Genomic DNA, 26,506 nt, shown 5'->3' on the forward strand with positions numbered 1-26,506 from the left:
TTAGCCAAAAGCAAACGCATAGTTCCCATTGAAATACTGGTCAGCTTGTTGATTTAAATTTACTTGTTCTTTATTTTAAATATTGTATTTGTTCCCGTTTTGTTTTTTTACTTTAAAATAAGATATGTGCAGTGTGCATAGGGATTTGTTCATAGTTTTTTTTATACTCCGGCCCTCCAATGGTCTGAGGCACAGTGAACTGGCCCCTGTGTAAAAAGTTTGGGGACCCCTGGTCTTAGGTTTAATTAGAAAGGACTATCTTGCTAGTAGTCTCTTAAAAAGTCAAGGTGACAACATTGAGCATCTAGAATATATACAGATTTACAAATTCTGGGTGGCGTATTCTGCTCAAACTTTTAAGGCAGTCGCACTTGGCTGTTCTGGAAACTAGAAAACGTTAAGATTGAATTCAAATTGAGTCGTTCAGAAATCTTACAGGTGAAGCTTAGCTCTGGTTGCTAGGCAACCTGACAACTCTCAAGCGGGGACCAACTTCCCTCCCACACTAGACCATCTCTCCCCAGTGGTGGGACGCGGAGGCCCCATTGGCCCCTGTCTCCTCTCACTCTGCTCCAATTGGTCACAGAACCTCTCACTCCGCTCCAGTTGGCTCTCGCCGTCTCGCGCCGCCGTGTCATTGGCAGGCTGGTTCTCGGGCCACTCGACGTCACTCTCTCACCCCACTTCCTCTGTCCTCCGACTTGACACCGCCCCTCCTCCCGCCCTTCCAGCCACGAGGGAAAACCCGAGAGAGGGACCGCCTCTATCTCCTTTCTGATTGGTAGAAGCTGGGCTGGAGGGCGGGCACTGCCGTGCGAGTCTGCCGGTCGCGATTGGCTGCTTGAACCACCGCCCCGCCTCCCACCGCCTCCCGGCGGTGCCGGAGTCGGGTGGGTGGGCGGCTATAAAGCTGGCGCAAGGGGAGTCGCCTCTCACTGCGCCTTTCGTGGCTTACTCTCTTTTCCCGCGGTTGCCAGGTCACCTTTGGGTGAGTGTCCCTCTCGGAGGACCGGAGCTGGACTGCTGAGGGGCGGCGGTCGGGGTGAGAGCCGGGCGGAGGCGGTGCCCTTGACTAGGCCCGAAGGCGCTCCGGCTGTGTCCTGCTCGCGGCAGGGGCATTGGCCGCGGAGGGTGGGCCGCCGGGAGTCTGGCACTGTGGGTCCCCTGCTGGGGACCTGGAGCCCCGCGGCGGGTATGAGCTGGTGGGCGCGGAGGGGAGCGGGTGAGAGGGAGTTGAAGGTGCGGTTCTGGTGGCACAGCCAGCCCCTGGCGGTGCCGGGGAAGTGGCCGCGACCACCGGGAGGGGATAGGGCGGGCCGTGTTCGTGGGGGCACTGGGTGGGAAGGGACTGGGCTGCCAGGGCTTTCCCGCAGCCTAGGGGGAAGGTGGACGTCGAAGGATACGGGCGATCGCGCTCAGGTGGCGGCCTGGCAGGGGGGTGTGCCCTCCTGCCGCCCAGACGGAGTGGGTAGGAGAAAAGAGAGTGGGCAGCGCTACCTCTGTAGCGCAGGTGCAAGAACGCATCGCAGCCGGATTTCACCTGGCGGAGAACGTGTGCTCTTGACAGCTTCTCCCTGTGCTCACTTGGGACATCACAGATTCCTGCCTCCCACCTTCCCACCTCCACACTTTTTGTGCCCACTTAAAAAAAAAAAAACAACACAGAGTTTCCGGATGTTCTGAAATCCTGTACCTCCCTCCTGCTAATAGCCTCAGGACCAGCCTGACCTGCTAGGATGATGTAATTGGCCTTCACACACAAGAAAGAGGTTTTGGGTTAAGCCAAGGACATTTCAAAACCAAGTACATGGAGTCTTTGAAAACGTATGTCCCGCCTTGACCATGGGTAGAGAGAGGATTGCTCACAGCCCCTTGGAGGAGGGATTTGGACCACAGGTAATGGGAGGTGTCCCCGCTTGTCGTGCTTGCCCCGTGGCCTTGGCCTTAGGGCTTCACGTGCTTTGGTTGCTCTCCGCCGCTGCAGCCCTCCCCTCCTGAGCCTCTGCCACCCTACTGCAGCAGGACGATGTGTTAAGCCGCTGCAGAGTAGCGTTTGCTCTATTTCAGGGATGAATCGTGAAAAACAAGGGCGAGATGAATGACAAAATTAAGAGAAATGGAAGTGCTCATCTGGTGAACAGATTTCTCCTAATGAGATGGGGTGTGGACTTTTATTGCACAGATTCTGTTAAAAGGCAGCTTGAAAGCCCTTGTCACTACCACCTGTGCCAAATGGTTCTTTGTAGCTTGAGACATCTAAGCAGTTTGTGTTCTTTCATTAATCAAAACTTTATTTTTCAAATTTCAGTTATTTTGTAAGGCTAAGAAGGTTGGGAATAGCATGTCTTAACCAGAGTGGAGTAAGACATTCATTTCTTTGTCCTTTGTAGGTTTCTCTCTTCTGAGTTTGTAAGTTTGCCCTGCTTTTCAATTCTAGTTTAATTCAGTTCAATTCTACTTTAGTCGTCAGTAACTCCAGTTCTCAGAAGGCGTTTCTAATGGGGAGAGTTAAACGGATGTTATGTTTGAGGCCATAGAAGGCCACGTCATCTGTTAGACTAATTCTGGGTCTTGGATTTTGATCTTATTTAAAATATTCCTCCAGAATGCTTTTATATCTTGTTTCTCTTAACAGATTGATTTTGAGATTTTTTTAAATAGTTTTTTTTTAAGATTTATTGATTTTAGAGAGAGAGGGAGAGAGGAAGCAAGATCATCGTTGCTTCACTTTAGTTGCTCACTGATTGCTTCTTGTATATGCCTTGATCGGGCGAGCCCAGGGTTTTAAACTTGTAACCTCAGTGTTCCAGATGGATGCTCTATCCACTGCACCACCACACAGGTCAGGCAATTTTGAGAATTATTTATTTATTTATTTTTATTTTCTGAAGTTGGAAACGGGGAGGCCGGCAGACAGACTCCCGCATGCGCCCGACTGGGATCCACCTGGCATGCCCACCAGGGGGTGATGCTCTGCCCATCTGGGGCGTTGCTCTGTTGCGACCAGAGCCACTCTAGCACCTGGGGCAGAGGCCAAGGAGCCATCCTCAGCGCTGACACTCTACCACTGAGCCAACTGGCCAGGGCTAATTTTGAGAATTTTTGATCAAGAATTTAAGTAGCTTTTATCACAGGAAATGTAAAACTCTGATATTGATGTAATGTGTTTTCGGGATATCCTAGAATTATTTAAAATTATAATCCAGTGGAACTGAATTATACACTGGGGTGATACAGTTGGTTGTGGATGGACAAGCTTGATAGGTTATGTATCAGAATCTCTGTGACCCTGGCCAGTTTGCTCTCTGAATTGAGTATTGGCCCAGCGTCTGACTGTCCCAGGTTTGATTCCTGGTCAGGGCACACAAGAGAAGTGACCACCTGCTTCTCTTTTCCCTCTTCTCGTTCTCTCCATCTTCCCCTCCTGCTGCTAGTGGCTCAGTTGGTTTGATCGTGGGCCCTGGGTGCTGAGGATTGCTCAGCTGGTCTGAGTGCTTCAGCCTCAAGTGCTAAATAATAGCTCTGTTGATTCGAGCCTCTGTCCCCAGAGGTGGATCCCAGTTGGGGCACATGCAGGGGTCTGTCTCACTATCTCCCCTCCTCTTACTTAAAAAAAAAATCTGTTTAGTTTCATTTAGAAAGGAATATAAAATCTTACAATTTTATGTTGGGTTACTAAAAAACCAAATATAGAAGGTGTGACTTTTTTATGTTTCTCAAGAAGGTGGTATGGATTAAAAAGGTTGAGAAACGTGTTACCCAATCTAATGGGAGGGTGGTAGGACTCAATTCTTTCTAGTATGTGTGCTGTTGAAGTGAGCATAGGACTCAGTTCTCAATGATCTACTCATGCTGATGCCTGGCACATGCTGATGCTCACTTGCTGTCTGTCAACTGAGTATGGTTAGAGCAGTAGAAGAAAACCTAATCTTTCAAACTCCCAGTCTTGATCTTTGTAGCATTTTTGGTTGGGTATGTGTGCATGTGGAAGTGATTGTAAGACCAACATATGTTCTTTTCTGATTCTATTTGACTCCTTACATTTTTCAGGTTAGGATCTGGGAATAACTGAAACCTCCTATTTGCTTTGAACAACAGTCAAATGCCAACTTTCTGCACACTCTTTGGTGTTCATCTTCATAGTGATAGCAAAAAGAACTCACTAGTGAGGGTTTCTACAAGTACTTCAATCTGCAATATTTGTCCTCTAATTGCTGTATCTCCAAATTCAGCCCTTTAAAAAATGGCAGTTGAGTGCTCTTCGCTCTAAGGTCTCAAAGGGATTTCAGAAGATTCAAAATACAATCCTTCCCCCAAGAGGAATCTTCTCCCCCAACCCAGTGTGGATAAGAAGACTGCCCATAGGTTTCTCTTGAGTGTAAATATGAAGACTCCCAGTGTGAATGACGTGACTGCTGTAGGAGTGCAGGGCCTATGAGAAAACTCGAGGAAACCTTCCTGGAACAGGTAGCCTGTAGCCTACAACAGGATCTTGAAATATGAGTAGAATCTCTGAGAAGTAGACCAGGAATTCGGGGTGGGGCAGGCAGGGATGTCCATGTTTTACACTTAGAGAACTAAACCAGAGTGTACAGTGTAGGCAAGGCTTTCTAAACAGCAGTTTTGCTTGCTTGCTCCTAAGGTAGAAAGGTGGCTTAGTCTCAATTTCCTGAATTTCTCTGCTGTACTAGTGAAAAAGATCACCAGGTACTGCTTATAGTTTATCTTGTACCAAAATGTGTACTGGCTGCACCTCTCTGAGCACCTGTTTGAATAAAGGCTTGGGAGCCAGAAGGAAGAATTGAGAGTACTCACTGAACCCCAGAAGGAGGCATCACTGCAGAAACCTGTCTGGCCCCAGGCAGTCTCATCGTTCTTCAGTTTTCATGTTTGCCAAACTCAGTGCATCTCCAAGTCTCCAAATGTGCTTTGGGAACCTGCCCAGCGACTTGTGATGCATTTACTGCGTCCTGACCCATGTTGCTCTGTTCTGTTGCTTGCTCTGAAAACTCCTGTGAAAATAAGCTGATGACTTGTTGGGGACTTAAGCAGGGTTGTTGTAGTCAGAACAGCAAACCCACCTAGCAGTTGCAGAAGAGGAGAGAAAGCCAAACCCCTCTCTGGCGGCCTCCCCCAGAGTGGCAGTGGCTGCCTCTGTTTAACAGGCCTCTTTCCTGAGAATCTGATGGCCTGCAGCCTCTCTTTCCCTCCCCTACCCCCTCCTTCTCCTCCTCCCCTAACCTTCTTGCCCAGTTTATTTATTATTATTTTAAAATTTTATAAAAGTTTATTTGAGCCAAACTGACAGCGTATGCCGGGGAGATCTCAGATGCCGTCCTTCCCCCCAGTTTGAATAATCCAGATTGAAGGTGGGAATACTGGCGGTGTGGGGGAAGTTTTCTTGGCCCAAATAGTATCAGATGCACACACATATATACATGGCTTCAAGAAGAAATATTACTGTTTTCTAAATAGTCTCAACATGCAGAAGGAACCGGGTTTTCTCCCCTCCCAGTGAGACTGCTCTCCATGATCTGCTTTCATTTTCAGGTCACAGAAGCATAATTTGAGATAGCAAAAGACCAAAAATTAGATTATTTTATTTTCAAAGTGTGTATTTAGTACTTTAATCAAAGAGGTTTTTTTAGAATGTAGTAGTCATCTTTTCCTGTAAAACCCAGGACTTATTTATTTTGGGAGGTGCGACCAATCTTAATGCAGTAAAAGGTAAAGAGCTCCTAATGATCTAATGATGTAAAAGCAGTAAAGCTTTAGCATCTCATGTAGTCTCTGGGCAGATCCCAGATTGGCCGGTAATTAGAGAGATAAGGCAACTGTTAAACACAGAAACTGTTAATCTCAAGTAACAATCCTACCAAACTGATGGGCTAAGGAAAATGCTGCAGGCACTGTCCCATTTTATTATCACATAATATAAATATTGCTAAAGCTTCATGTTCCTTTGTCTTAATATATCAAATGCTTTTTTCCTAATACAAGCACCTAGGGGGAAATCACTCTAAAAGGTTAGGAAGGGCAAAAGTGGCCCAGTTGAAAACCAGGAGCATAAGAGTAAATAAATGAAGATAATTACATCTCACTAAAAAAATAGGTTGTTGTTTTTTTAATACTGAGAACTAGGATAATAGCATTATTCACATATTTTATCTTCTCAACAATCCCTCACAATGAGCCAGGAGGGCAGATATTAGTTTCATTTTACTGATGAGAAAATTGAGGCTGAAAGAGGCACAAATTATTGTGAAAACCACAAGATCCTAAGTGCTGAGCAAGTTCTTGAATGTGTAAGTCTCTACACTGGAAATTTGTTATCCCAGCATAACTCATTCCTTTCTCCCAATTCTTTTTTTTTTTTTTAATTGATTTTGAGAAGGAGAGAGAGATGAGAAGCATCAACTTGTAGTGTCACTTTAGTTGTTCATTAATTGTTTCTCATATGTGCCTTGACCAGGGGGCTCAAACAGAGCCAGTAACCCTGTGCTCAAGCTGGTGACCTTGGGTTTTGAACCAAAGACCTCAGTGTTCCAGTCAGTGCCCTATCCATTGCGTCACCACTGGTCAGGCCCTTTCTCCCAGTTCTTGAAAACCCAGATTTAGTCAAGACTACAACTCTCCCAGCATTATACTTGGTTGAAAGCCTGAACATGAACTTATGTCAATTCATTACCAGGACAGAGCCTACCACTATAAGAGCTAATAAAAGAGCAAGTTTTATTTATAAGCTTTATGTACCATTTTTTCTAAGCAAAGTCATTACTACATGATGTGATTAGACAAGGAAATATTTATTTTAACTCACTTTGATTTGAAGTCATTATTTGAATTTGTGTGGTAGTTTATGACTTTAAATGAAGTTCTTATTTGGAATTCCTAGTGCCTGAAGGAGGACGCAGAGTGACAGACCTGGAGACTGAAGTCCTTTGTCCCTCACACAGGTATGGTGTCCTGTCCTGCTACTGAAGAGAGTGTTCCTCTAGAATGGAAGGGGGAATTTAACTTTTATCACAAGGCAAATAATCATCCGTATGCACCACATATCCTTAAAACTCTTTATAGGGTTACACTCTTAGCTTTAAACAGTAATTAATGCCATAATGCTGAAGGAGACTAATTTTCAGTTTAGTAGACTAATGGTTAAAAGCTAGAACTGATTTTTTTTTTTCCTGAAGCTGGAAACGGGGAGGCAGTCAGACAGACTCCCGCATGCGCCAACCGGGATCCACCCGGCACGCCCACCAGGGGGCGATGCTCTGCCCCTCCGGGGTGTCGCTCTGTTGCGACCAGAGCCACTCTAGCGCCTGGGGCAGAGGCCAAGGAGCCATCCCCAGCGCCTGGGCCATCTTTGCTCCAATGGAGCCTCGGCTGCGGGAGGGGAAGAGAGACAGAGAGGAAGGAGAGGGGTGGGGTGTGGAGAAGCAGATGGGCGCTTCTCCTATGTGCCCTGGTCGGGAATCGAACCCGGGACTCCTGCACACCAGGCCGACGCTCTACCACTGAGCCAACCGGCCAGGGCCTAGAACTGATTTTTTTTTTTTTTTAAGATTTTTTATTTATTGATTTTAGAGAGAGAGAAAGGGGGTTGGGAAAGAGCAGGTGGCATCAACTTGTCGTAGTTTCTTCTCTTATGTGCCTTGACCGGGCAACCCCGAGGTTTTGAACCAGCGACTTCAGCATTCCAGGTTGTTGCTTTATCCACTGTGCCACTGCAGGTCAGGCTAGAACTAATTTTAAGAATATTCGGCTCTGGCCAGTGGCTTAGTGGAAGAGTGTTGGCCCAGTGTATGGATATCCCGTGTTCAATTCCCAGTCAAGGTACACAGGAGTAACGACTGCTTGCCTCTCTCCACCCCCCTTTCCTCTTTCTCTCCCTCTTCCCCTCCTGCAGCTAGTGGCTTGATTGGTTCATGCATAACCTGCAGTTGGTTTGAGCGGGTCAGCCTCAAGTGCTAAAAATAACTAGGTACTGGACCATAGGACCCAGATGGGGGTTGCTGGGTAAATCCCAGTCGGGGCACATGCAGGAGTCTGTCTATCTCCCCTCCCCTCACTTTAAAAAGAAATTCATTCATAAGAGAACTCAATCTAAATAATAAACCAGAACCATGCATATTGCTTAGTCAGAAAAAAAATCACAGGTAATATGTACCAACAGTGCTTTTTAGATTACAGCCTCAAATGATATGTAGCCAGCTATGGATGGATATTTATGATTATGTGAGGTTAGACAGTGGTTATAAATTTGTTTGAACCAATAATCTAATTATTTGTGGCCATTGTTATTTTGTGTTGTCATGGAGCTCCTCTTGTGTGATTCTGCCATTTTGTGTATGTGTTTCGGTAGTATGATTTGCTGCGATTACTTCTGATTCTTGGTTTAAAAGGCTAGTAGAATTTTATTTATTCAACCTTCAGTTTCCACCGTAGCCAAGTGCTGGGCTGGGTACCGGAGACACAGAGAAGGACAAGACACGCTTCCTGCTCTCTAGAGACTCCTTGTTTAGTGCAGAGATACTGATCCCAGATAATAGAGAAGTTGGAAGAGTTTTCAGTAGCCTCTTGACAAAGGTCAGGCGTGCATTTTGGACTGATTAGCCGAGGTTGGGGGGAGAGGGGAGGCAGAGACTCACTCAGGAGGCTTGCCTCGACTCCCTGGGATGGATGGATTGATGGATTGATGCCAAAGCCCCGCGCTCACCAGTCCTGGATGCCCCCGGTCGGGTAGCTCTCGCTTCAGCATTCTTGGTGGATTGCTCTGCCTTTCCCTTTCTCCCCCTTTTCCAGTTTTTGTTTATACCCAAATTTTAAAGATTCTCAGAGGATCAAATTGGTCCCTTTTGTGTCCTCCTAGGAAATAAGACCTGGAATCCTTTTTTGTCCCCCAGAAGGGCTGCGCCTTCCCTTTAGAACAGACTTGAGTCTTCTGTTGGTATGTTCTTGTTGGAGATAGCTTTGAGAGGGTTGTAGAGTTCTGTGGTGAAAGTATACTTCTTTCTTCCTCTTTAAAGAAATTGAGGCCCTGGCTGGTTGGCTCAGCGGTAGAGCGTCGGCCTGGCGTGCGGGGGACCTGGGTTTGATTCCCGGCCAGGGCACATAGGAGAAGCGCCCATTTGCTTCTCTATCCCCCCCTCCTTCCTCTCTGTCTCTCTCTTCCCCTCCCGCAGCCGAGGCTCCATTGGAGCAGAGATGGCCCGGGTGCTGGGGATGGCTCCTTGGCCTCTGCCCCAGGCGACAGAGCGATGCCCCGGAGGGGCAGAGCATCGCCCCCTGGTGGGCAGAGCATCGCCCCTGGTGGGCGTGCCGGGTGGATCCCGGTCGGTCGCATGCGGGAGTCTGTCTGACTGTCTCTCCCCGTTTCCAGCTTCAGAAAAATATTAAAAAAAAAAAAAAAGAAAAGAAATTGACATATTTTATGCAGAATACCCATTCTGCTTAGACTTTTTTTTATTATGAGTAATCAGAAATACCTCATTCTCTATGGGGTTAACACCATATTGTGAATATCTCAGATCTTTAGGTAGCCTTTTTTTTTTCTTTCTATTTCTAATTTGTATCTGGCCTACTTCAGAGAGCATTTGAGAGGACAACATAAGAGTATACACTTAATAGGATAAAGGTAAATACAGTGTGTCCGTAAAGTCATGCTGCACTTTTGACCGGTCGCAGGAAAGCAACAAAAGACGATAGAAATGTGAAATCTGCACTAAATAAAAGGAAAACTCTCCCAGTTTCATACCTATTCAGTGCAGTTTGATGTGGGCTCACACACAGATTTTTTTAGGGCTCCTTAGGTAGCTATCCTGTATAGCCTCTATAGACTCGTCACTGACTGATGGCCTACCAGAACGGGGTTTCTAAACCAAGCTGCTGGTTTCCTTCAACTACTTATCCCACCGAGTAATGTTATTCCTATGTGGTGGCGCTTCATTATAAACACTCCGATATACACGTTGCACTTTGGTCACGGATTCGGATTTAGCGAGCCACAGAACACACTGAACTTTCCTCTGTACCATCCACATCTTGACTGGCATTGCTGTGGGCTGCTCTGCTGTATACACGGTGTTACATCATCATCTGCACATGCGCACATGCTGCCACATCATCCTACAGAAACTAGGAGTGTTTTCCTTTTATTTGGTGCAGATTTCACATTTCTGTTGTCTTTTGTTGCTTTCCTGTGACCTGTCAAAAGTGCACCATGACTTTATGGACACACTGTATTACACACCACAAATTATATAAACTTTTTGTTGTTTGAAATGCCATGGAAAAAGTGCTTTCCTGTAATAATTTTTCTCCCTTTCTTAATTAATCTTAACTCTTCTGTAATTTTAACCAAAAGCTAAATATTTCACATTAGATTGCTTTTTGCCCTGGCCGGTTGGCTCAATGGTAGAGCGTCGGCCTGGCGTGCAGAGGTCCTGGGTTCGATTCCCGGCCAGGGCACATAGGAGAAGCGCCCATTTGCTTCTCCACCCCTCCCCCTCTCCTTCCTCTCTGTCTCTCTCTTCCCCTCCTGCAGCCAAGGCTCCATTGGAACAGAGATGGCCCGGACGCTGGGGATGGCTCCTTGGCCTCTGCCCCAGGCGCTGGAGTGGCTCTGGTCGCGACAGAGCGACGCCCCCTGGTGGGCGTGCCGGGTGGATCCCGGTCGGGCACATGCGGGAGTCTGTCTGACTGTCTCTCCCCGTTTCCAGCTTCAGAAAAAGAAAAAAAAAAAAAAAAGAAGATTGCTTTTTACTAAGAGTATAATGAAAACTTAGCCAAGAGAATGGGCATGAGCATTACTGATTGATTTAGACAATGTAAATAGTTTTTCCACACCAACCTCAGAGCCATGATTCACCTTGACTGTGGGTTATTTTAGTTAAGCTACATTTGTTTTTCCAAGTGAAACAAGCTGCTTATTTAACCTCTAGGAAGTTTAAGAATGACTGCTTATTATTATTATTATTATTATTTTTAATTTTTTTCTGAAGTGAGAAGCAAGGAGGCAGAGAGACTGACTCCCACAGTGCCCAACCGGGAACCACCTGGCATGCCCATTAGGGAGCGATGCTCTGCCCATCTGGAGCACAGCTTGTTGCAACCGGAGCCATTCTAGCATTCTAGCGCCTGAGGCAGAGGCCATGGAGCCATCCTCAGCGCCCAGGCCAACTTTGCTCCAGTGAAGCTTTGGCTGCGGGAGGGGAAGAGAGAGACAGAGAGGAAGGAGAGGGGGAGGGGTGGAGAAGCAGATGGGCGCTTCTCTTGTGTGCCCTGGCCGGAAATTGAACCTGGGACTTTCACAAGCCTGACCGACGCTCCACCACGGAGCCAACCGGCCAGGGCAACAGCTTATTTTTAAGTGCTGTAATACAAGAATTAATCAGAGCTGGTTAGTTGTCATAAATATGGTACATACAGAGTAATTCTGGAATTAAAGCCTGGCTTTAATGACTTTTTATAAACTTGTTTATACCTTCAGAAGATGGTGTATATACCTGTCCTTTTCGTTTCCGCAAGCATTGTGAGCCATTGGGCCAGGCTGGGAAGATTACACTATCCCCAGCTTGTTTAGAGTATATTAAAAAGTTGGAATCTGTGGGACAGGCTGGGAAGGTGGCTAATACTCCTACTTCTGCTTTTGTGACTTAGAGTTGGCCTGCAGGAGGGGCTCCTCTTATAAGTATACGGACTGGTCTTTAGAACAGTAGTTGTAGAGTTCTTCTCTGTGGACTGTATAGAAGGCTTATTCTTACTTTTATTTTACACTAAGAATCTGCCTAGTGCTATTAGATAGTCCTTATATCTTCATTAAAGTTCCAGTGTAGCCTGACCTGTGGTGGCGCAGTGGATAAAGCATCACCTGGAAATGCTGAGGTCGCTGGTTCGAAACCCTGGGCTTGCCTGGTCAAGACACATATGGGAGTTGATGCTTCCTGCTCCTCCCCCCTTCTCTCTCTCTGTCTCTCTCCTCTCTCTCTCTCCCTCTCTCTCTCCTTTCTAAAAAAATAAAAAAGTTCCAGTGTAGCCAAGTTTAGACTATGAAATTGATGGTTTCGTGGGAGAAGGGGAAGGTAGAACAAGACGGAAAGGGGCTTCTCTGTATTCATTAGAGGAACCAGTGAGCCAGTCGAGTTAAAACAGTAGAGGCTACACATCTGGATGTCATCCTGAGCACTCCTTCTCCTAACATCTAGCTGAGTGATTTTCAGCCTTATTCATCTCATGGCACACCTAAACTATTTACTACAATTCTGCGGCACATCTAAAAGTATGTTTTTGCCCATCTGATAAAATAAGTATAATTTTGATTCAGTCACACCGGGTAGCTATTGTTATATTGGCTGTTGTCATTTTATTATTTTTATTTGTAATTTATTTATTTATTTATTTTTCAGCATAAAAGGGCAGCTTGCTTTATTGTCGCGATGCCAGTGGAGGACAGGGATGGGCAGCCTGTGCTCTCCAGTCTGAGGCTCGCAGAGGCCTGGGGGCCCCAGGGAGCTTGAGGCCGGCCTCTCACTAAATGAACCAGTCCCTGAGGGCTGCCTGGCTATTGTCATGTTTTTATCTGACAATCTAAGGGAAAGAGGTCAGTGCCCCTGACTAAGTAGTCAGGTACTGCACATTTAAAAAAATTTTGTGACACACTGGTTGAAAATTGCGGGTCTAGTCTATCACAGTCCTGCCAATTTTTTGCTTCTCTCATATTTTCTAAAGCTGTTTCTTCAAGCCTTGTGCTGTAGAGTTCAGGCTGTAGTTCATGGCCCATCTTATTGGGACTGCTGCATCAGCTTCCTAACTCAAATTCGTTCTCTAGACAGCACGAGTGACTGTGAGGCAGTGGCCCTCTGTGAGAAGCACGCTTCATGGAGGTGTGATAACTGACACAAAATTCTTATATAAATATTTACCCTGTGCTTACAGTCTGATACTCCCTGGCTTTTTGTTGTTGTTGTTTTTTTTTAAGTGTTGTTTATCATCCACTGACTTGATTTTAGAATTGGAAAAATACTCATCTGAACACTAAATATGACCCTGTTATTCCTGCTTAATATTCTGATGTCTTATTGTCTCTATGGTAAACTTGAAGCTCCCTAATCATACCAGACCCTTAGGACCGGATCCAGTGATCATGTAGACCTACTAACAATCTGATCTACTCACTGGGCCTCACCTTTCACTTCAATAAATTAGTTACACTTTTTATAGTTCCTTGGGGTGTGCCTTTGTGTGCACCATTCACCCTGCTGAAAATCTCCTACCACCGTCGTTTCTGCAGAGCTTTTCCTGATGACCTGCTCTTTGCTAAGACTCAAGTTGGGCACCAGGGACTCGGAAGCCTTTCTCACACACGCCCCTTACACCAAACTGAGTCCCATAATTCCCTAAAACACAATGCGACTGTCTCTGCTGTTTATTGTTAATTATTTATCTTACCACCCCAAGAGACACAGTCCATGTTTGAGAGAGCGAGGGTCATATCTGAAACTCACCTCAAATCTTAGACATGCAACGTGCTGTTGTTTGGCTGAATGAAAAAATATATGATTCTAATATTTAGAAAGAAGATACAACAGATACCGCTTAAGATCTTTAAGTTAGATTATATTTTAAGGTGCTTATTTTTTAGGTTTTAATATATACATAATTTGATGATTTATGGGCTAAGGTTAGATTTCATGGTTTAAGGACAGCCTTTCTATAATACTTTTGATATTCTCTCAAGATTTCAACATTTAACTCACTTTGGCGGTGGTCTGTAATTTCATTATACCTAACGCCATTCCAGAGTTTGCAGTGTGGCAGAGGACAGGTGACCAATACAGGATTTGACTTTGTATTTTCAGGAGTCAAATTAGAGGTGAGTTGGCAAATGCTATAGAAGGTTAGTGAAGCAGTTTGACCCAGGTAACTCTCGTAAGCCAAGCCCTTATGTCATTGAAGAGCTGAAATCCTGCCGCTTGGGCAACACCGTCCAATTATGTAGTACGTAAACAGGAAACTGAGTTGTAGAAGTTTAGTTAACGGGAAGAATTTTTTTCTATAAAAATGAGGGCTGTGCCACTCCTCAGAGCCTGACAACTCCATTTCTCTGACTCCTGTGCCAACTGGGTTCTGGTGGGACTGCGATGGGGGCACCCCAGTGGGGGTAGAGGGGAGGAGGTGTGGCGATGGCAGCCGCAGGCGTGGGTCTCTGGGTGCCAGAGCAGCGGCAGAGAATTGGACACAGTGGCTCCAGCAGCTTCAGTTGGAGTGGGAGCTCATGGGATCTGAATACCCACTGGCCCCTTTACTCCTGTAGCTTGGTCAACAAGTTTGTGAGGGTTTTTTGTTGTTTGTTTTTCTTTTCTGGAGAGAGACAGACAGGAGGGAGAGAAATGAGAAGCATCAATTCACAGTTGCATCAGCTGAGTTGTTCATCGATTGCTTCTTATACTTGACCGGGGGGCTCCAGCCACGCCAGCAACCTTGGGCTTTGAGGAGTGGTTTTGAGAGGTATTATCTAAGAGTTAGTTGCCATACTAATAATGTGTGGTTTACCAGTTTTCAAATTAAAATCAGTTTTTCTTTTTTCTAATTTAGAAGCTAAGTGATACTTGTGGTTTTATGATTATTTACCACCTAGACATTAGTTAGAGAAAATATAGAATATTGGCATTTGAACCTGTGGTAGGTCCTGGAACTTGTCTTCGCTTAAAATTTTAATCATTTGGGTTCTGGGAGGGGGCTTCTTTGGAAGGGTAGGATCATAACATCAGGGCTGTATATAGATCGGCTTGGTAGACTTCTATATTGTGGTTTTTCTACTAGCTGAGGTTGTTTAGAAGATCAATGAAGAATGCAGTATTGTTTGATCTAACAATTTTTAAAGTCCCATAAAGTTAATAGCTATGAATAATGACTGTGATGACTGACTAACTTATTTAAACTTTGAGTGGCCAGGAATAGACCAGGTACTTGAATTCCGATTTGTGGACCATAATACTAAATTGTCACTATATTTCATCTTATAGTTCTTTACAACACAGAAGAATCTTTTTTTAATTTTTATGTTTTATTGATTTGAGAGAAAAAGAGACAGGAAGGGAGAGTGAAAGGAGAGATGGGAAGCATCAACTCGTAGTTGCTTCACTTTAGTTGTTCATTGATTGCTTCTCATATATATTTTTTTGGGGGGGAGCTCAAGCTGAGCCAGTGACCCCTTGCTCATGTGAGTGACCCTTGGGCTCAAGCCAGTGACCTCGTGGTTTCAAACCAGGGACCAGAGTGGCTCAGGTCAACACTCTCCACTGCATCACCACCAGTCAGACCAATACTGAAGAATCTTATTTGAGTTTCCTTTATTTGTAATAATCATGCTTCAAATCTAAAGATGTCTAATGTTTAATAAAGTGCAAACCTTTTTGAAAGATAATAATTTTAAATAATAGCGTTTCTTACTATATTATTACTTTTACATATTTAAAATTGACTGCCCTAAGTAAAATATGCTAAACTTAGAAAGTAAACTAATATTTTAGGTGATGGTTGAACTCTAATGTTGATTTCTCAACTTTGAACTTGAGATTATATAACAAACGATGGCTTTTGTTTTTCTTCTAAAGCTCTTTCATCATGCCTGGTTCACTTCCTTTGAATGCAGAAGCCTGCTGGCCAAAAGATGTGGGAATTGTTGCCCTTGAGATCTATTTTCCCTCTCAATATGTTGACCAAGCAGAGTTGGAAAAATACGATGGTGTAGACGCTGGAAAGTATACTATTGGTTTGGGCCAGGCCAAGATGGGCTTCTGCACAGATAGAGAAGATATCAACTCTCTTTGCTTGACTGTGGTTCAGAATCTCATGGAGAGACATAGCCTTTCTTACGATTGCATTGGGCGACTGGAAGTCGGAACAGAGACAATCATCGACAAATCGAAGTCAGTGAAGACTAATTTGATGCAGCTCTTTGAGGAGTCTGGGAACACAGATATAGAAGGAGTAGACACTATGAATGCCTGCTATGGGGGCACGGCCGCGCTCTTCAACGCTGTGAACTGGATCGAGTCCAGCTCGTGGGATGGTACGTTACGTCTCTGTCTCAAGGAAATGGTCCTTGAGGATGAATAGGCCCAAATAACCTTTTAATTAATGACATATGCAAACATGACCACTTTGCTTATTGGAATATATTCAGAAATATAGCTATGACTTTCAGTTCACCTGTATGATGAATCAGTTATCTTTATCATGTTGGATAATTAAAATTTTTTTTTATTTTTCTTTTTGTTTTAGAGAGACGAGAGAGAAGGTGGGGGCAGGGAGAGTATCAACTTATGGTAGTTGCTCCCCGTATGTGCCTTGACTCGGGCAAGCCCAGGGTTTTAAACTGGCAACCTCAGCATTCCAGGTCAATGCTTTGTCCACTGCCACCACATGTCAGGCCTTAGGAAGGGAGAGAAATGAGAAGCATCAACTTGTAGTTGCATAACTCTAATTGCTTCTCATACATGCATTGATCCAGGGAGTTTAAATCGAGCCAGTGACTCTTTGCTCAAGCCAGCAACCATGGGATCACATCTGTGACCCCACACTTAAAGCAGATGAGCCCATGCTCAAGCTGACAACCTCGGGGTTATGATCCTGGGACCTCAGCGTCCCAGGTCAGCGTTCTATCCACTGTGCCACTACCTGTCAGGCACATGTTGGGTAATTATCAAATTTAGTCAGACCATTTTCTTTCTTTACCTAAAAAGGGGAAAACATATTGTGGGGAAAATGTAGCACTTCAATTTCCAGCGTAACATCTATAGTATGGCTCACCTGCTTTTGCGCTAACCATGTTTTTCAGGCCGGTATGCCCTGGTAGTTGCAGGAGATATTGCTGTGTATGCCACAGGCAACGCCAGGCCCACCGGCGGAGTGGGAGCCGTCGCACTGCTCATTGGGCCCAATGCTCCTTTAATTATTGAGCGAGGTGAGTGTTTGTGAAAGTTCTTTGTGTTTTCTCTAATTAGCACAATATGCTGAGAGATTTGAAAATAGAATCTAGTAGTGACTGTTCATTCAATGCAGGTACCACCTGCTGCTAAGTGTGGTATGTGTGTTACTATAGTTAGTCTTCACAGCAATTGTATGAGACGAGAGATACTTCTCCATTTACAGAGAAGTGAAATGGGTTACATTGGGTTTAATAACTTAAAGGAGTAACTTGCCCATAGGCACAGTAAATGTTAAGTTTGTTTTCAGTTCAGTAAAGAAATTGTAGTCTCCCAGTAAGACTTATGAAACTTGCATGAAAATGTACACCCAAGGAGTCTTAGCCTGTTTTATTTTAATCATGTGTTGACTTCCTGGGTGATTATATATGCACACTGGCAAGGGGTGACTTGTTAAGGAAGGCCCCAGTGGTGCTCACATGCAACCATCGAGAAGCAGAAACCCTGACATCTTCCTTTCGGTTCTAACAGGACTGCGTGGAACACACATGCAACATGCCTATGACTTCTACAAGCCGGACATGCTTTCTGAATATCCCGTTGTGGATGGGAAGCTGTCCATCCAGTGCTACCTCAGCGCCTTGGACCGCTGCTACTCTGTCTACCGCAAAAAGATCCATGCCAAGTGGCAGAAAGGTGGGGTTCTCCGGCTTGCTGGGCTCGGTCTCTGGGGGTGATGATGTGCCAGAGTCTTCAGTGAGCAGGTGCTTCCTGGGCATCCTTCATCAGTGTCCTTGAACTATTTCTGCTTCGTTCACCAAATAGCATTTTTCTGTAGTTTTGGAGAATGGGTAATTTAGGAAAAGAGGTAAGCTTTGGAAATGAGGTATACAATATCTCTGCGAAAATACTTAGGTTGACTTACCCCAGTAAGAAAACCAGAAGTAGGGTAAAAGAAAGTAACTTTAATTCTGTTCATCTTTCAAGAAAGGCATTCCTATAAGGTGCTTTTTTAAAAAAATTATTGATTTTAGAAGAAAGGGAGGGAGGGAGAGACAGAAACATGGGCCTGCTCCTGTATGTGCCCTGATCAGGGATCAAACCAGCAAACCTTGTGCATCGAGACAATGCTCTAACCAACCAAGCTATTTATTTGGCCAGGGCTTCACAAGGTTTTAGTTTGCAGCTGTGATCCAGAGAAAACTAGTGAAGCTCAATTTTTAAAGTGTGATCTCCCTTTCCCCCATTTGCATTGACTTGTGAATTCATATTTGCTTTTTTAATGTCATCATTAGTCTTTATCTAACCCTAAAAAAAGTTCCCTTTATTCCCCCAGTAGTGTACTTTATAATTATTTTTAGAATCTAAGCTGCATAGTTTTTTAGAATAAAAATAATGATGATACAACCTCAGGTATATGCTTAGGACACTTGGTTAAACATCAAGCAGCCTATGTCTTTGATGACCACTTCAAGAGTGGCAGACTTCACGATGTAACTTGAATATGGACGTGGCAGTAGATGTCACATCACAGCATGTTGTCTACAACAGTGATCCCCGACCCCTGGGCCGCTGACCAGTACCGGTCTGTGAGCCATTTGGTACCGGGCCGCAGAGAAAGAATAAGTAACTTACATTATTTCCGTTTTATTTATGTTTTAGTCTGAACGATGTTTTATTTTTAAAAAATGACCAGATTCCCTCTGTTACATCCGTCTAAGACTCACTCTTGATGCTTGTCTTGTAAGTTCAACAATTATATTTAAAAATACCACAGTTTTTTACGCCAGTCGCATAATTTTATTTTGTACATTTATCCATCCCACCCTAAAGGCCAGTCTGTGAAAATATTTTCTGACGTTAAACTGGTCTGTGGCCCAAAAAAGGTTAGGGACCACTGGTCTACAAAACAACATCCTGACAGAACTTGAATGGAACAAAATCTTGAGGTGTGGAAAGGACAGTGTTTGGGTCAATGCTGTTAAAACGCATAGTATCACATAAAATATGCTTACCCTGTAGTCCAGCTGTGCTTTATAGAGGTTGTGAAAGAGGATTAGAAAACAGGTATTCAGAACCTAGTAGCTCTAGATAAGAAGCATTCTTGCTGTATGTGATATGTCACACTGTCTCTCAGGACACATTCAACAATACAGTGATTTTCTACCTTTATTAGGATCACAGTAAGAAATACACCTAACATTACTTATGCATGCTAAACTTGAACAAAAATGTCATGAAATTACTTATTCATTCTGCAAATTATGCAGTTTATTTTCTACTTTCATTAAAAACAAAAAAAACACCCAATTTTTATTTATTTATTTTTGTGACAGAGAGATGGAAAGATAGGGACAGACAGACAGATGTTGCAGCATCTTAGTTCATTGATTGCTCTCTCATATGTGCCTTGACCAGGGGCCTTCAGCAGACCAGATAAGCCTGTGCTCAAACTGACGACCTTGGGGTCTCGAACCTGGGTCCTCTGCGTCCCAGTCCAATGCTCTATCCACTGCGCCACCACCTGGTCAGGCAAAACAAATTTTTTTTTTTTTTTTCCTTTTCTGTATTTTTCTGAAGCTGGAAACGGGGAGAGACAGTCAGATAGACTCCCGAATGCGCCTGACCGGGATCCACCCGGCACACCCACCAGGGGCGAAGCTCTGCCCACCAGGGGGCGATGCTCTGCCCCTCCGGGGCGTCGCTCTGCAGCGACCAGAGCCACTCTAGCACCTGGGGCAGAGGCCAAGGAGCCATCCCCAGCGCCCGGGCCACCTTCGTTCCAATGGGGCCTCGGCTGTGGGAGGGGAAGAGAGGTCAGAGAGGAAGGAGGGGTGGGGGTGGAGAAGCAAATGGGCGCTTCTCCCATGTGCCCTGGCCGGGAATTGAACCCAGGTCCCCCGCACGCCAGGCCGACGCTCTACCGCTGAGCCAACCGGCCAGGGCCCAAAACAAATTTTTTAAGATAAAAAATATAGGCATTGACCCACTAAATTGATGACACAACTCACTAATGGGTTATGACTCTCACTTGTGAAAAACAGTGATAGTGTAGTGTATATTGTTCTACCCCTGAATGTCTTTGTGATATGAATTTTAAACCATAGAGCTATTTCATGGTACAGTATATTTTTGGTTGTGATTTAAAGATACTAAAAATATCCTAGCTCTGTTCAAAAATAAAACTTCAAAACTCAGTGGCCTACATGGATTTTCTAATGCCTTTGGGTTTCTTTTTCAGAGGGGAATGATAGAGATTTTACCTTGAATGACTTCAGCTTCATGATCTTCCACTCACCCTACTGTAAGCTGGTTCAGAAGTCTCTGGCCCGGATGCTGCTGAACGACTTCCTTAATGACCAGAACAGAGATAAAAACAGTATCTACAGTGGCTTGGAAGCCTTTGGGTAAGAGGACTTGTTAGGATTGTTTTCCTTCTGTGTGAGAGCATTTTTATATGTGTTAAACCATTATTTGTACAGACCTGACATTTTATAGTCAAAGGATCTTAGAAGTAATCTAGTCTGATTGATTAATGTCATCAGTGAAGAAACCAGTCCCAGAGAAGTGGTGGCTTACCTACACGAATTCTGTCATCATTCCCACTCAGATTTTCCGCTTTCCACTTTTAGCTCCCTTCTGTCATCACCACACTGAGGGGCCCACACGTGCCTGTGTCACACAGTGTCCGCGCTGTCCTCCCTGCTGCTCTCTGTCCCCGGGCCCAGCTCCACCCTGCTCACGGCCAGTGTCGGGCCGTTTCCATGCTCCGTCACACCCCCTCCAGGGCTCCCTGGCTGCTGCCCTGCTGCGCCGCTGTCTCCCTGCCTAGGTCCCTCCCCCGCGGACCCAGCTCTACCCAACTTCCGAGACCTGGTTCTTACACTATAATGACCCTTCTAACTAAGTAGACATTATGGGCCTACTAGTATACTTTGGGGACAACAGTGCTTTAGTGGTTTTATCACCCCATTAGACTCAAATTCTCTTAACTTGATTGTAAAAAAAAAAAACTTTGAAAAAAAGGGTTTTCTATCTACAACTGTTCTGTCTTCCATAACATCCTACTTGGCTTTTAACAAATGGAATCATGAAAAGCAGAGTTACAACACACGGGCAGATTAGAACATTAATTAGGTGCACTGTCTAATACAATAAAAATGGAGTCTTTGAACACTAAAACTGTCTTTTTTACAAATCTTCCAGGGATGTTAAACTAGAAGATACCTACTTTGACAGAGACGTGGAAAAGGCATTTATGAAGGCTAGTTCTGAACTCTTTAATCAGAAAACAAAGGCGTCTTTGCTCGTATCAAATCAGAACGGAAATATGTACACGTCATCTGTGTACGGCTCCCTCGCATCTGTCCTAGCACAGTGAGTACCGTCTGGGCTGCTTGAGTTCTCGCGTGGGGTGTGCTTGGGTTCTAAGACCAGGTCTGGTGCCAGATCACAGGCAGCTGCTTTATTCCCAGGCTCTCTGGCCCATTGTCCCTTGACATGAAGGCTGCCTGGGTGAGGCCACAGTCAGTCCAGAGCATTCAGTGTCACCTGGCTTTTCTGGCTACTGTTCTCATGGATTTATTATTCCTGACCTACAGTTGAGCCATAAACCCGGGGTTGGCAAGGTAGCTTGTTGTATGGTAAAATACCTGTTCTAAGTAAGCCCCATCATTCTCAGAGAGAAAAGTGCTTGGCTCAGTGCGCTTGTGCAAGGCAGAAGCTTTTGGTTAGGCCCCTAAGGCCACGGGATGGGTTTTTATTCCTGTTCCTAGCTTCCTGCCCACCGTTGCTTGGATCGAGGAACCTTCCTAATGACTTCTTTGCCACACAGGTACTCGCCGCAGCAGCTGGCAGGGAAGAGGATTGGTGTGTTCTCCTACGGTTCCGGCTTGGCTGCCACGCTGTACTCCCTCAAAGTCACACAGGATGCCACCCCAGGTGAGCGCTGTCTTTCGGCAGGGCTGCATTGAGGGGACTTGGCGTCGTCTCCGGCGAGCTCCCCAGTTTGCCCCGTGGGTCGTCACCACGTCGCCATCGTCGTTACTCCTCCCGTAGCCAGCTTTGTACTCCAGTCTAAAATCTGCCTGGACTGGGCCAGGGGCAGGGCTGTGTCTGAGTGAGGGTGTCTTCTTGCCTGCCTTCCAAGTCAGAAAAGAAGTATCAGTTTAAACATATTTTATGGTATAAGTGTTTTTGACGTTTCCTTTTTTGGTAAATAACTTTATCTTTTATCTCATGTTTTAAACATGTAATTGGGAAAGGCAGGTTTGAGTGTTTAATAATCGAGTCTGATCACCTGAGTAATACGAAATGATTTCTTATTGTGCACTAATATCTACGTTATCTGGTTTTTATAGCTTTATGGTCTTGGCTATATGTAAGGAAATTTCTGTGCCTTTCGTGAGCTGAAAGAAGCAAAAGCATTGAAAAAAAGTGATGGTACACTTGGCATTGCTTTAAAAGCTGTCATGGGTTGCCGAGACAACAAGCCAGTTGCAGTTCCTGGTCCCACCTGTCTGCTTCCTGCCCGGGGCTCTGGCTGACCCTGCACAGAGCTGGGCACGGCACAGGGAGCGGCCAGACAGATCCCGTCTATGTGTAACTGAACGACAGCCAGTTTTCCTTTTGGCAACATTTGTGTAGGCTTTTGGACATGCTATTTTTAGTCTTTTAATGTTGGAATTATTTATTATTATAGGATCTGCTCTTGATAAAATAACAGCAAGTTTATGTGATCTTAAATCGAGGCTTGACTTGAGAACTTGTGTGGCACCAGCTGTCTTTACTGAAAGCATGAAGCTCAGAGAGGACACTCATCACCTGGGTAAAAACCTTACATTGTTAATGTCCACAATTGTACATCCAGAGCCTCTTAGAGGGCACAGCAACACTTGTGACGTCACATGGAAGACAAGGGTTTTCATATATCTAGGCTGTATTCACACTGATCTGATGCTGGTAAAAACTAGAGGGAAATATGGAACTTCTCTCATTTGTTGCCAGATAAGTTGTATGTCACAACTAATTTTTTATATTCTCTCCCTTTCCTTTAGTCAACTACATCCCGCAGAGCCCGGTAGACTCGCTAGCTGAAGGGACATGGTACCTCGTGAGAGTGGACGAGAAGCACAGGAGAACCTACGCCCGGCGACCCTCCCCCAGCGAGGACACTCTGGACGGAGGAGTGGGGCTGGTGCACCCGAGCTCAGCGGCTGAGGTAGGGAGCATGCTTGTCCTGAGCTTCCCCTGGTGCACCTGCTGCTCCAGGCCCTGCGCCTGCAGCACCCAGCTGAGGCTTGGCCACCTAGAGGAGGATGGGGAAGCAGGGACGTTCTGCGCAGGGCTCTGGGGTTGGACGACTGCTGTGCCATTGTCCAATTTTATAAAGTCCTTGCACTTAAATTATTAGCATTTTTAAAATGCACAGTCAATACTAGGTTTTATAATACCAGAATTTAAAGGGAAGCTGATCTCCAGGGTATGTCTAGTGAGGGAATCAGGGCAAGGTGTGAGGCCCTCACCTCTTCATACAGGTCAGAATTACCAGGAGTTAACAGTAATAGCTGTGCTTTGTGTTTCTGCCATGCTTGGTACTTCATTTATGTTCTCTAATTTAACCCTTATACAAACTACTTTGCAATATATGATACTGGGCCCATTTTAGAGACGGGGCTGTAAGACATTTAAAGATTTCATAGCCCTGGCCAGTTGGCTCAGTGGTAGAGCATCAGCCCGGCGTGCAGGAGTCCTGGGTTCGATTCCTGGCCAGGGCACACAGGAGAAGCACCCATCTGCTTCTCCACCCTTCCCCCTCTCCTTCCTCTCTCTCTCTTCCCCTCCCGCAGCCAAGGCTCCATTGGAGCAAAGTTGGCCCAGGCACTGAGGATGGTTCCATGGCCTCTGCCTCAGGTGCTAGAATGGCTCCAGTTGCAAAGGAGCAAGGCCCCAGATGGACAGAGCATCACTCCCTGGTGGGCATGCTGGGTGCATCCTGATCGGGTGCATGTGGGAGTCTGTCTCTGCCTCCTTGCTTCCCACTTCAGAAAAATACAAAATAAAGACTAGATAATTAGGCTTCAACCAAGGACTTTATAACCTTGAAGTTACTTATCTGCTCACCCCAAATTTGGGGCCTGCAGTCTTCTTGCTATTATACAAATTAGGTAGCAGGTCAACCTTCTAGAGTTTGAGTCATGAATGCAAAATGTAACAAGTAGAATACAGTGTCTGATAGATCTCTGTGGCCTTCCCCTCTCTCTTGCTATATTGATAATTGCATAATAAATTCACCATAAGGTAACGAATGGATATTTAGTTCCCGCTAAGAACAGAGAATATATATTTAGCACAAACCTCTTCAAAGTTGTTTTCTCTGTTTTTCCATTGGAACTTTTATTAGCACATGACTCAAAAGAAAAAAGAAAGAGACACAACTTTTCCCCTTTGATTTTAGCATATTCCAAGCCCGGCTAAGAAAGTGCCAAGACTCCCGGGGACAGCAGCCGACCCGGAAGCAGCTGTCATCAGCAACGGGGAGCACTGAGGAACGGCTGGGCGGCACGGGCCTTCCGTGTGGGGGGTGGGGCTGGTATGTATGGGACGGTTGGGCATGGGATGTCTGGGGACAATATTAAAGGATTACATATTGCTTAAATTTTTATGTGACTGACATGGAGCCTGGAAAACCACCGCGTTCTTGGGGAAGTCGCTTTGCTCAGTTTGCTAATATGCTTTCTGTTGTGATCTAGCCAGTGCTTACCGTACTCCAGTGATGTTAAGGGCTCTGTGAAACTTCATACCTCTCCGGCCATGTGTATGCATGAAGCTTATTAGTTTTTTAATGTGGTTTGATGAATCGTGTGCTTCCGGCAGAAAAGAGCAGAGATACTAGTCAATTTTTAATTTTTGTGAACATGGAAGAATTTTATACTTTGAACGAATAAAATTGCTGAAAGTACCTGTGGTTTTTGAAAAAAGCTTCTAGTATAAAGAATGTGTGCTCTTACATGTGATATGCACAAACCCTGTTTGAAAATGGCAAGACAGACGTTCTTTTTTAAACTTTGTACATTCTGAAGAGAGAGAAGAGTTGGGATGGAAACTCTGGTTCTGGGAACCGGAATGTGGCTCTCTACCCAGGCCGGTGGTGACGAGTGATTGTAAAGGGTTCTGACAGCGGTGCCGCCCTGGGCAGGCGTCTGGGCCGCCCACCTGGTACTCTTGGGAGCTGCGGACTCAGCCACGCTGGCTCAGGCCCACAACGTGGAGTTCTTACTAGAACTTGTGTATGAGAAAGTTTGTTGCTGCAACCTTTGTACCTTACTTTGAAAAATAAAGAAAACATTTTTCTGGCTGCCTTTTAAAAATTTTAAAAAGGAAGGATAGGGCAAGGCATTCTTAGGTGACTTCTTAGGCTTCCGTGCTATAAATTCAATGTGAAGACTGACAGCCTAAAGTCATGGTGTAAGTATTCATGTCCTTTTTTAAAAAAAAACAAACCTGTTTAATGAAAATAAAAAGTGAAACCCAAGTTTTTACATAGTTTGATCAGCCAAAACGAATGTTCCACTTCAAGATCTGGAAGTAGGATTTGTAAAGCATTTTCTCAGACTTTTACCTTAAAAGGAACTATCACATGGTAGAGTAAGACTGGTTAGACAGTTCTGTAGATATTTTTGGTGCTGAACAATGACATGAGCCTTATAGATTGTAAAATAGAGATAGTTGGAACTAATGTACAGAATTAAAATTTTAAACTTTATTTGCTGTTCAATTCTGTGAAGTTTCACTTATCTAAAATGAACTTACACAAATATGTAATGTTACAAATTGCAAGGTAATATGTACTGTTTGTAAAATACTCTTGTCTAATATTAACTAGTGGTATTTTGATTTGTACAGTCATAATTTGTTAAAATAATTTCATTTTAACACTTACTGATATAGGTTGATGATGGAGGTTCAGATTTAAAGACTGATGGGGAAATGGTGCATGCAATACTTTCACAAGTATTGGGAGTTTGGTGTGTTTTGGAAAGAGTAATTGAACGTTTGGGTGTCAGAAAATAGGTTTTTCTCAACGCCCATTGCCAGCAATGGGCAGGCCTAGTAATACCGGCAGAGAATTAACTGTACACCTCACAGACAGTGAGGGGAATAACTGAATAAAGTTTTAGAGAAATATTTCAGATATTTGAGTATTCTTTTTCCCTTTTGAACTAACATTTAGGCAAGAAATCAATAATCTGTATTCAGATATGGGCGTTCATGTCATCTCAGTTTACTCATTCACCAATTAATTTGTTCATTATTCAATAAACATTTGAAAACATGATTTAAACATGGCACTCAGAAGTCAAGACTGACAAGGTGAGTGGTGTTTGGTGCTCCCAGGGGTTTTATGAAGGATAATACTGTAATATTGGACTAGGTAATCTCTAAGAGTCCTGTCAACTCTTAGAATTGCATGAATTAGGAAGTAAACCTAATTCTTGAGTACTAATTAGCTCATTTTATCATCGTGCCTAGATTCAATATTTAGTAATTTCATTTATTTTCTAGAATAGTCTCCTATC

At 44.6% G+C, this 26,506-nt stretch overlaps 1 protein-coding gene across 4 annotated transcripts; it reads left to right on the forward strand.

Moving 5' to 3' along the window:
* The first annotated feature begins 875 nt into the window (after positions 1 to 875).
* HMGCS1 (3-hydroxy-3-methylglutaryl-CoA synthase 1) lies at positions 876 to 26,114 on the forward strand. 4 transcript variants are annotated; one of them, XM_066378252.1, is made up of 13 exons: positions 876 to 988; positions 1,711 to 1,896; positions 6,896 to 6,956; positions 14,373 to 14,505; positions 15,615 to 16,072; positions 16,841 to 16,966; positions 17,460 to 17,624; positions 20,170 to 20,335; positions 21,135 to 21,305; positions 21,763 to 21,869; positions 22,630 to 22,755; positions 22,985 to 23,148; positions 24,385 to 26,114. In XM_066378252.1, exons 5-13 carry the CDS (start codon positions 15,625 to 15,627, stop codon positions 24,472 to 24,474), a joined length of 1,563 nt encoding a protein of 520 aa, XP_066234349.1. In that variant the 5' UTR covers positions 876 to 988; positions 1,711 to 1,896; positions 6,896 to 6,956; positions 14,373 to 14,505; positions 15,615 to 15,624; the 3' UTR covers positions 24,475 to 26,114. The 4 variants fall into 4 exon arrangements, with proteins under 4 accessions (XP_066234349.1, XP_066234338.1, XP_066234359.1 ...); XM_066378241.1 differs by lacking the exon at positions 14,373 to 14,505; XM_066378234.1 differs by lacking the exons at positions 1,711 to 1,896; positions 14,373 to 14,505 and having other exon boundaries at positions 938 to 988.
* The last annotated feature ends 392 nt before the right edge of the window (positions 26,115 to 26,506 follow it).

The sequence above is a fragment of the Saccopteryx leptura genome, chromosome 1 (assembly GCF_036850995.1).
Source record: "Saccopteryx leptura isolate mSacLep1 chromosome 1, mSacLep1_pri_phased_curated, whole genome shotgun sequence".
Taxonomy (NCBI): domain Eukaryota; kingdom Metazoa; phylum Chordata; class Mammalia; order Chiroptera; family Emballonuridae; genus Saccopteryx; species Saccopteryx leptura.

What these genes read in the sequence shown, in the direction of transcription:
- HMGCS1 (XM_066378252.1), top strand. Translation starts at nt 15,625, where the DNA reads ATGCCTGGTTCACTTCCTTTGAATGCAGAAGCCTGCTGGCCAAAAGAT. An exon ending in CGAGTCCAGCTCGTGGGATG is followed by an intron (nt 16,073 to 16,840) that starts GTACGTTACGTC and finishes CATGTTTTTCAG; the next exon opens with GCCGGTATGCCCTGGTAGTT. An exon ending in CTCGCATCTGTCCTAGCACA is followed by an intron (nt 21,306 to 21,762) that starts GTGAGTACCGTC and finishes TTTGCCACACAG; the next exon opens with GTACTCGCCGCAGCAGCTGG.